The 10,481-nt window shown below is 42.4% G+C and overlaps 1 protein-coding gene across 2 annotated transcripts in view; it reads left to right on the top strand.

Moving 5' to 3' along the window:
• The first annotated feature begins 2,794 nt into the window (after positions 1-2,794).
• vps8 (VPS8 subunit of CORVET complex) overlaps positions 2,795-10,481 on the top strand; it is a 76,884-nt gene continuing 69,197 nt past the window's right edge. For both annotated transcript variants that reach the window (XM_080869220.1, XM_080869219.1), the window contains exons 1-2: positions 2,795-2,951; positions 6,636-6,704. In XM_080869220.1, coding sequence (XP_080725346.1) covers positions 2,880-2,951; positions 6,636-6,704 — 141 coding nt within the window. In that variant the 5' untranslated portion in view covers positions 2,795-2,879. The remainder of the gene's footprint in view (positions 2,952-6,635; positions 6,705-10,481) is intronic.

Below are 10,481 nucleotides of genomic sequence, written 5' to 3'. Positions count from 1 at the left end.
CTTGAAGTTGATGAATAACTGATTTTCAGCAGATATGAATGCTAATTAAAAGATAAAATGATCTTGGAGGCCGACAGGTTAACCCAGAAATGTTTCCAAGAGGAGATCAGGGACCAGCTTATGAACCTAATAGTGCACTCTTACTGAACAATCTTTATCTTGGTATCTATAATATTTTTGGAGGCTGGTTCATTCATTCATTCATTCCATGAATGAATGAATGAACCAGATGTTGACCGTGTCAGTGATGGCAATGTCAACAATGTCAACATTCACAATATTTATGTGAGGGACAATAATGCCAGTGTTGAGCTGAACCCGTACAGACTTGGTGTAGCTTCCCCTGGGTGCAGCCTGTGGTATGAGGTAGTAGCCTCGTCTTGTTCTAACTGCCTCAGACAGTCTATCCTTCCTGTAGCCACTTCCTGGGTCTCGTTTCAGGGGCTCATAAGTATTTTCTCATGATAGTCTTTCTGGTTTAGCAAAACTGTGCACCTCCCCTTGTCAGGCGCAGTGGCCCGTGGACATGGGATGGACTCAAGCGCAGATTCAAAACCGGAGGCCAGGGGTGAGGTGTAACGAAAAGAGACTTTATTTTTACAATGCTCAGAGGCTAACAAAGTGCAGACTAGAATCAATGAACATAAACTAGATGTCTGAGGCGAGAGAAAAATACTGTGGTGAAAACTAGATGGCAGGGATAACTGGGTGCAGGTACTGGGCAGGGAAAACTGTGGCGGGCCCGGGCACTGAAACAGAGGACAGAGCAGTCAGGGGAATCCCACAGAGGGTTGCGAGTGAATCTAAAAAAATAGTACACTGAGCTGTCTTACAAGCTTGCAGGTGGGGGTTGCGTGGAGGGGGGAGGCAGGAGAGGTCCAGGTGGGTGCTGCATGCAATGCAGGGAGGCAGGGAATTAAAAAGACAGTCAAAGGGAAAACTTCATTTAGGAGCAGGACTCCACCTCCGTACACTTCCAGCTCTCTATCCATGATCCAGCAGATGGATTAACAGCTTTAATGCTGTATTGCATTACAGCTTAAGACAAGTTTTTACTAAATATCAGAAGAAACACAGATGCTGACCTGTGAACACTGTAAGAGTGGAGACTACATATGTTCATCCTTAGTCTGTCTCCAGAGTCTCCTGCAGTGTTGACAGTGATGTTAAACTGTGGGTACCTGTGGCTGAGCTGGGATCATCGAGGGATTTAGATTGCTCAGCAGAGCACCCTGTCATGGTCCTGGATCACTGACCCAGTATTTTCAGTTTGGTTTTGGAATTTTGGGTTATTTCTTTGAAAGTATGCGATATTTGTGTTCTAGTTTTCTAGTGCTTCTGAGTTTGTTATTTATGATAGATTTCTGGTTTGTTTATGAGTGTCCTCATGTTTGTTTACCCAGTCACGTGCCCATGTCTGTCTGGTTTCTCTGAGTTCTCTCTGTGAGCACATTTGTAGCATGTCTCTGTATTTTCCGCAGGCGGACACTCCCACTGGGCTTAAATCTGGGACTCTCCACCATTTGACCTTAGAACTAAAGAAGCTTCTCGGATGAGACGTGAAACGTCTTCAAGCAACTTAAAGAAGTCCAGACGCTTTTCTTTGCAAGCTCCTTGGAAAGAAAAGCGTCAATGACCTGGATAACTGAGAACCTTCACAGATATATAAGAATTACTTCTTCTCACTCCTTTTCGAGCACCTGTTGTACTAGGAGACAGTGTTTTCCTTCCTGTATACATGCTCTATTTTGTTTATATGTACGCAAATGCTCGAAATAAATGATCAATGAAAAATACCAAGGGCCGACAGAAAGGTGGAGGATCGGAGGACTGTCAAGCTCCCAGGCGTCTGGTAGAGGACCCGAGCTTGAAGGATAAAGTCTGAAGAAAGAAAAGAGAAACCAGAGAATTACCAGGGACTGCAGGACCAGTTGGAGCAGATGTTGAAGGAAGGTCTCAGTGATAATAGGAACATTATGAGCTATAACTCCCAAAAGTAGAAAAGTTGCTATAGCAGATTCCAGGAACAACATCAGAGGTCTCTGTCCAGAAGAGTGCAGTCCTAGGATCAGCTAAGATGCACAGATCCCTCAAACTCGCGAGGAGCTTGAGGAACACATACCATCCCCAGGGAGTGAGACAGTGATTTTACTATCCTTTATAAAATCTACATATATTTTTTATTTTGAAAAGAATTTATGATTGAGATTCTGATTAAAATACCTCAGTAGCAGTATCTGCATCTATTTTTTGCTTGTTTCTACAAAGTGGTTGTCTTTCCTTACATCAGTTAAAACTCTTCAGTTGCAGGAGAGTTTTAAGCTTCTTGTGTGTGCATTTTGTAAGGAATTTTCTTTGTGATTTTTTTCTGAAATGCAGAATGTACAAAGCAGAGTTTGAATTCAAGCCAAACCTCATAAGCATATATTACTGTATTTTTTAAAACAGATGAAAATATTTTGTGTGAAATATGTTTAGTGTACAACTAAAGAGACACGTATTATACAATATCAGTGAATATTTCTTATGATTTGATTGGTAATTACACAAATTTTTCTTTGTTTGTGCAGTTACTTTTAAAAGTTTTTTTTTAACGTTTTTTTCATTGATCATTAAATAGGCTTTATAGCCAGAGTTCATTTAACGAGGTAATGTCTGTCCATCCTTTTATTTCCACTTGTCCACAGGGTCACTGGGAGGATTGAGCCGAGTTCACTCACTGTATGAGTCCTGCGCTTTTATTGTGAAAGGAAGGGCGTAAAACCCATTTCGAGTTCCGATTTGAATTGTCTACGCATTGTCGCGCATGCGTAGATCAATATACGGAAAGCGCCTCTGTTTTCTGCAGCGGTCCGAGTTTTGTCCGTGTAAACAGAGACATGTCGCATTCCCCGGACTCCCACAGCCTACTGTCTGCCTCTTCCCAGCTGAACCTGATGGAAGTGGACTCGGTGAGAGGCTCTTTATTCGTCCTGCTTTGCTGTGTGGGGTTAGCGGGAGCACGAACTCCGCTGGGGTGTAGTTCAGCTGACAGCGGTGACGTTTACAGGTGCATGAAGAGCTGGACTACACCTTGATCTAGGTGTGAAAGAATGACATGCGACTGCAATAAATCACCAACGCACGGGCCTCTGACGTGAAAGGGCAGAAACGCCGTGTTAATAACGATCATGATTATCCTCCGATGGCTCAAAATGAGGCCCAGTGGCGCCTGTTTGTTTACACTTTTTCAAATTGCATAATATGATGTAATGTAGTGATGAAAGCCCATACCAGCATTACTGTTTTCAAGGTGAGCTTGGTGAGCCCATTTATGACCAAGGCTGTATGTTAAAGTGTGACAGCTGTCATGTGACGCATGCGCAATCATCCAGGTGAGGAAATCCCCAAAAGTTAATGTGTTGCACACGCTTAGAATGAACTGGTTTTACGTCCAGATGAGCAGAATCAACCTTTTGGGATGTAATCAAGTAGTTCTCACTGTGCTGTCGGGACGTGGCACAGTTTATCTAAACGAAAACCTCGATTCCCCAGACTGGCAATAAGACAGTCATAGAGATCATCCGATTTCTGCTTTTCTCTTTTCCTTAGTTTGACCTGGTCCTTTTTGCAGATTCCAGTTTTCTTTCTAAGAGCTATAACTGACATTAAAGAAAAGCAAAAAACCCCAACAACTTTTCTTCAATGCAAAATATTTGTTATAAAAAGAGAAATAATTCTAATTTTCCCCAAAGTGCTGTAAGCTCCATGATCTTCTGTCATTGAAACAACTGAAAACATGCACTGCTACTGGAGAGCTGCAGCAGATGAAGAGAGAATAAGCTGGTGTACAGCCTCCCACCTTTACCTCACCAGACAAAAGCAAGTGCAGAGATTTTTGTAACAAAACAAATGTCAAGTGCGTCCATCGTTTACCATCAGAGGTTTCTAACTTCAGCATATAACAGGAAATCAGTGCTTTTTTCGTTTTCTCCCCAATTGTCCTTTAACCTTCTTGGGTCCTCATGACGAGGCTAGCTGCCTCTGAGCTCTGGATGTTGTTAATTGTATCCACTTTGTTACCATCTTTAAAGTTCAGCTGACTGAACGTGATTTAGTGTCTGATGAGGTTTGTTGTCACGCACATTTTTGCAGTTTGCTTTGTTTCTGCACTCACAGCAAAGAGCTTCCACGCTAACCACATGTTAGCTTGTTCTGTGAATGTGTGAGCGACATTGTGCCGCTGAGCAAGTGCTGTGCATGCTTAAAATCAAATGGTTCATAATAATATATGCGAGGCTGCCTGGCCCGTCACTGGTCAGGGCCCAAAACATGGTGAAGATTCTTGTCCCTGGCTGATCGGTGCATCTGTGGTCAGTTTTAAGGAGAATGTTCCTTTTTTAAAAGCAAAAGATGAGCTGTTGCATTTTTAAATGACATTTTTTACACTCTCAGCATTAGTCTTGTATAAAACAGTGTTCATTGTCCTCTGCAAAAACACCTTCAGTGCACAGATGCATTTCTTTTTAGTTCTTCTAATACATGATCTCAGATTTTCCTAAGAAACACTAATTGTCCACTTCATTGGGTACAATTAAGTACAATTGTTTAACTGCATTTGAATGGGAATTCTTAAATCAGCCAATCACATGGTATGAATTTAGTGCATAATTTCCTGGGTATTTCCCTGGGAGAAAAAGCCTTGCTGTTGTCAAAGGACTGGGAAGAATGGCGAGTCTGCTTCGTGCTGTTAGGAATGCAAGAAGAAGTCAGTCACCACTTGTTACAACCACGATATGCACAAGAGCATCCCTTTATGACAGCACTGTGCTCATTCTCTGATGGCTGCTTCCAGGAGGATAACACCATCTCATATCAGCTCAGATATGATGATGAGTTCACTGTACTCAGATGGCCTAAACAGCCAACAGATCCAAACAGAGCAGCTTTGGGACGTGATGGGACATTTGCATTGTACTGCACCAGCTCTATCATGTCAATCTCAAAGAAATGTCCTGGGAAATGTTTCCAGCACCTGAATCTGTGTTCAGTGAATCAAGCTGTGTGATTAAATCATGATGAAGTAATAGCAAGTTCTTAGGGGATCCTGCTAGATTGGCCATTTGGCTGCTGTTTGCTTGAGGAGCAAGACTTTCTAGACAATGTGGGCAAAAAGATGGGTTCTTTTAATTTAATTGCACAAGCATTTGCCTGCATTAAGAGAAACAAAAGAGACGGCAACTGAAAGAAAACAAATCTTCCATTAGTAAGTATCAGAAAATTGATCCATAAATGGAAAAGCAGCTTTGGGCTTTGAGCTCTTTCTTTGTGTTAGCTGCCTCCTGAAGCCTACAACCTCAGTTGGAGTTAGACAGTCAGCAGCTTTTCAAGGAGTCTTCTGGCTTCATGAGGACAGTCAAAGCTCATTCTGGATTTTGACTGCTTTTCGTTCTGCTCTCTGTCAGAAGGATCTGCCCCTAATTATGATATTACACAGTGGACTGTGTTTCAGCAGTAATTAAAATGTGCTTTTCTACTCTGTAGGGTCTCTTCCTTCAACTGAGACATTCCTAACAGGCTTCACAAGACACTGTGCTGCTGTCATGTAAAGTAATCTTAGTAACATAGCCCTGCATTGTAACCTTAGCACATATTTATGGAAGGCTGTCATAATACAGTGTAGCTATCTAATGCTGCCATCTGTTGGTCAGCTGCATCTAAGCATGTGTACACACAGAGTGCAGTACTTGTCATGTATGTTGGGCTTAAAGAGCAGAGAGTTCAGGATGGAGCAGCTGTCGTTACATGTGTCCATTATGCAAAGCTGTGTATGGAAGCTTTGTTACACGTGTCTGCAAACCGCAGCACAGTCGTCTCTATTGGATGTGACAGAGTGTTTGCTGTGAGAGCCACACAGAGTGGACGTTTCATCTGGAGTCTGCAGGAGCTCGATCTGCTGAAAAAGGGAAATGGTGTCAAAGAATTCTTTTAGCACACAGACTCATAATTCTTACAGAGAAGAAATTTAGAGGAGCAGCAGAAATGAAGTCTGTGCTCCTCATGGGCAGAAGTGCATCAGCTGTTGTCCATATAAAATCAACCTTCAGACTCAATAACAGCAGTGAAAACTTTCCTTTAAGTTGTAATGGCTGGACGGGATAAGTCTGTAAACTGCAGTCTGCAGCTCTTTACACAGGTGGTTTATGTGGCTTAAGCACCTTTGGCCTCGGCTTCCACAGTCAGACTGTCCTGAACCAGTCCAGTGATTAAAACTTCCACATGCTCCTGAAGCTCCAGTTTGTTAAATGGAAAAAGTGTTAAGTTGCAAATGTAGCTTGATTCTTTAGACTCCGGGCATCAAACAGCACCAAACAACAAATAAAGTAAATAGCAAAACAAGCTGGTTTTGCATGGGCACTACCCACATACTCAACTCTGCTGCTCACAAATGTGTTTTCCTTGCAAAGCAAAGCTTAGTTTGAAGAATGTTCAGTCACAAATTACAATTGATTATTATAAATTGCAGTCATAATTGTGCTGCATGCTCTCTTGTGTTGTGCTAAAATGCATTGTGTACATGATAAGTTAAAGCAGGACACCGAGACACTAGTGCAGCGTTCTGATCCTGTATGTTTCTGTTTGACTTTTGTTCTCAGATTGATGATAAGGAGTTTGACATTCCACAAGTGGACACACCTCCCACACTGGAAAGCATTCTCAATGAGGTATTCCATGTAAAAAGTGTTTATAATTAGCTACAAAGCTTTCTATGTGTTGTGGTAAGAAAAGCAAATATATCATTAAAATGATCAAACGATGACACAAACACACACGTTTAAATCATGCTAAACATCAATATTCATGTTTTCACGAGTCTCTGGGAATCATATTCTCGTTGCCAATGAAATGTTTATTTTTAAATGATTATTTTTAGGCCTTTCTCTGGCTTTATTGGATAGTTACAGTGAAGACTGACAGGAAAGCAGAGGGAGAGAGTGAGGGGGGGATGTGTCCGCGGGTCGGACTCAAACCCTGAGCCCGGGCCCGCCGCTCTCAGCCATATGGCATACGGTTGCCCGCTCATCCCACTGAGCTAAACCACACCCAAGTGTATGTTTATTTACAGTGTTTTTCAGTCAGTCCACTCCACACCTTTCCAGCTGCCACACTCCAGCTCAGCCAATCACTGCTCTATCATCAGAAGACGCATAATTAGCTGATGACGCCACACCGTGAACCCACTGCTCCTCCCCTTCCCTGCAGCTGAGCCACAGACCACACCCTGTCCCATACCCCCACTTCTGACTTAGGCCGGGGAGCCGTGCAGCCTAGCCCACCATGATCAGCAGTGACTATGTGTACCCCCAGTCTATGGACCAGCTTGAACTTAAAAGGCTGTAAGGCCAGATAGCACTGGGTGATCTGGCTGTTGGCATGCTTCATGCTTCATGCTACTGCAGCAGGGTTTGATCTGACCAGATGGTGAAAGAGCGCCCCAGGAGGTAATGGCGAAAGCAATCAACCACCCCGTCGACCCGGGGAATGGGATACGCATGAAACTGTGAGACCTCGTTCAGGTCTTATGGTAGTCAACACAGAACCATATAGACCCATCTTTCTTCACCACAAAAACTGTGGGGCGTGAATCTTCTATTAGTCCCATTTTCAGCACTTCTGCCTTTTCCATCTTAACAATTTGTCTTTTGTGTAACTGATAGGGCCGTGAGCACACCATCACGCCAGGGCGCCTGTCAAAATTGTCCTCTATGTGAGTGGTACAACCAGGCAGGATGGAGAACACATCTGCAAAACGCTGTTGCATTGCAGCAACATCCGCTCTCTGGGCCTGTGTGAGATAGTCCTCACAATGGAGGGAGGTGGGAATAGTGAAACATGGCGTCCCCGGCCCCAGCTTATTTTTTCCCTTCACCAGGCTCGCCAGAGAAGTGGATTTAGCTTCTCTCGATGCTTTGAGGAGGTCAGCGTCCCCCACCATGGCTCTTTGCCACTTGGCGAGTAACTTTGAGCTAGAGGAAGGGAGCAGCACAGCACTTTACCTCTTGGTAAAGATGGTCTGGGCCTAGCCCCTCTGTTGGGTTCCTGTTCTCCAATGACAACCTCCCCACTGTGTGTAGCTTTAGTCCAGAACTTATTGAATGTATTTCTTAGGTGGGCTTGGACTTTCCTCCAGTTTTCTTTAAACACCCCCGCGGCTCCCTGCCATAGAGTAACTCAAAGGGAGAAAGTCCTGTGGAGGCCTGGTGTAGCTCCCAACAGCAGAGGGTCTGGGCAGTGATCCCAAATGCATTCATCCTTGAGAATTGTGGAGTTTTATCCAGCTGCTCCACCAACACATTGGTCTGAGGGTGATAGACGCTGCAAGACACCAACCCACAGCACATTGATTGCTTCATCAAAGGCGGTGCTTTAAAATAATTGGAATGGGTGTCGTTTCTGTAGAGATGATGGAAATGAGAGACTGGGTTTAACCCTTTAAAACCGGTCAGAGCCGGCACGCTCCATTTTGCGTAACTATTTTTAAATCCGGGTGTTCTGCAACCACGTAAGCTAGCGCAATAATTTTTTCTGCATATGAAACTGGAGGAGTTGTACTTACATCTGATGCCATCAGCTTGTCCTCGGTCACGGTTTCCTTCCACATATAGCTTTGCAAAAACTGCATAAAAAGCACTTGCAGCAACAAAAACATAATATTCCAGAAACACGCTTTGCTGATCCGATCAGCTGTTTGTAACACTTCCTCCGTCCATCAGCGCGAACTATCACATGTCCGCCATGACCTGCCCGAAACCGGAAGTGACGTCATTTTGCGGAAATGTCGTTTTTTACCATCGTGGCCTTATGAGCCTATACTGGTGTTTTTAAAAGTTATATTTGAGTTTATGACTTTCTGTGTCGTTTCTGGGATGCTTAGGACTCATATTGCACAGCTGGAAATAGTTTATTTTGATGCAGATGCTGCTTTTTTTTGCAAATTTGCATTATAATATTTATTTTCGTTTTTCCTGCAGTGTATAAAAATTGGTGTATTTCAAAAATAAAACTATGAAGACACTTAAAATAAGTTTCCTGTGGTGGGAAACTATTTTGTGCAACTTTTTTGTATTTACAGTTTTGAGGGATAAGCCTCTTAAATTTCTCTAACTAGAAATATATGTTAAAAAAACAAAAACGATTTTCAATTTTTTGTAGTTTATCGCATTCTTTGCAGTTTTATGTAATTGCTATGCACATAATGCAGACATATTATTAAGATTTGGGCTATAATGGTTGTATTGATGTATAGCAACTTGAAATGCTCCCAAAAATGGCTCCACAGCAGGTAAAAATATAATATAAGCTCTGGCGGACTTGGTTCTATGGTAGGTCTTAAAGGTTTAACAATGTCTGTAAACAGTTAATGCAATTCTTTTTTGAAACTGTGGAATGAAAACTGAAAGTCAGTTCCATCTTGATTGCTTGATTTAAAATGTATTGTGGACACGTACGTAGGAAAATGACGACTATGGTGTCTTTGTCCAAAAACATACAAAATACACAACAAAGTATACCAAACTGTACCGTTAGTATCTCAGTGCAAGTTTCACGCCTTGTCTTGTGACACAGGTGGTTGTGCAGTGTGTGTTTCACATAAATATTTTTATGCACAGTATTTAAGGCTTCAGTCAGATGCTGCAGGATGGTGGATGATGAGTGTTTTGTGTTATTATCATTTGACGTCGTCACGCTGCACTTTCCCACAAATATTTAATGAATGGGTCAACGTGACTGTTCACGCTTTGAAATCAACCATGGTAATTATGTAGATAAATAAGAATAAGGAAGTCCACGTATTTAATTCCTCTTGATTACTTGTTATACTATTGTAATTGTAATTAGTTACTTGTAGATGTAACCTTTAGTTAAAGTTTCCTGGGTTTATGTGTTAGATTCTCAGCTCCGGCTATAGAGGAAAGCCGTTGTCAGTTGTCCGACCCTTTGACTGAACATTCCCATAGCGGTTAAATTGCATGCATGTCCAGCAACTATACAGCAAAATAAAAGCCAGTAGATTTTAAAGTGGGCAGTCATTAACCAAAGTGTCCTTGGGGAAGTAAACAGCAGCTAGATAAATGTCCTGTGCCTCAGGCTTTTGCAAAGCTTACTCAGTCTTACTCTGGCCTGTTACTCAGGCTAATCTTTCCACTTTAATGTGTTATCTTTCTTATCCTGGCACGCCTACTTGTGTGCCAGGATAATAAAAGACGGAGGCATATGTTGTGACTTAATACTTTAGCTGGTTGGCTAATAACAACTGATAGTTTTTCATCAGCTGCAGTGACTTCTTGCTGTTGCTTGATGGTGTAACAGTTTTGTGATGCAGGCACCTGTACTGGACAAATAAGAGGGCTGTTACTGTTACTCTGTGTAGAAAAGGAGTGTCTGTAATCTGATTACGATTCATTTTTCTTCCAAACTGACAGTAGACTACAGTGACTTGA

This window comes from Rhamphochromis sp. 'chilingali' (genome assembly GCF_963969265.1).
Source record: "Rhamphochromis sp. 'chilingali' genome assembly, chromosome: 20".
NCBI classification, from domain to species: domain Eukaryota; kingdom Metazoa; phylum Chordata; class Actinopteri; order Cichliformes; family Cichlidae; genus Rhamphochromis; species Rhamphochromis sp. 'chilingali'.
The sequence above is the reverse complement of the archived record's forward strand: the minus strand, read 5'-3'. Positions and strand labels throughout refer to the sequence as shown.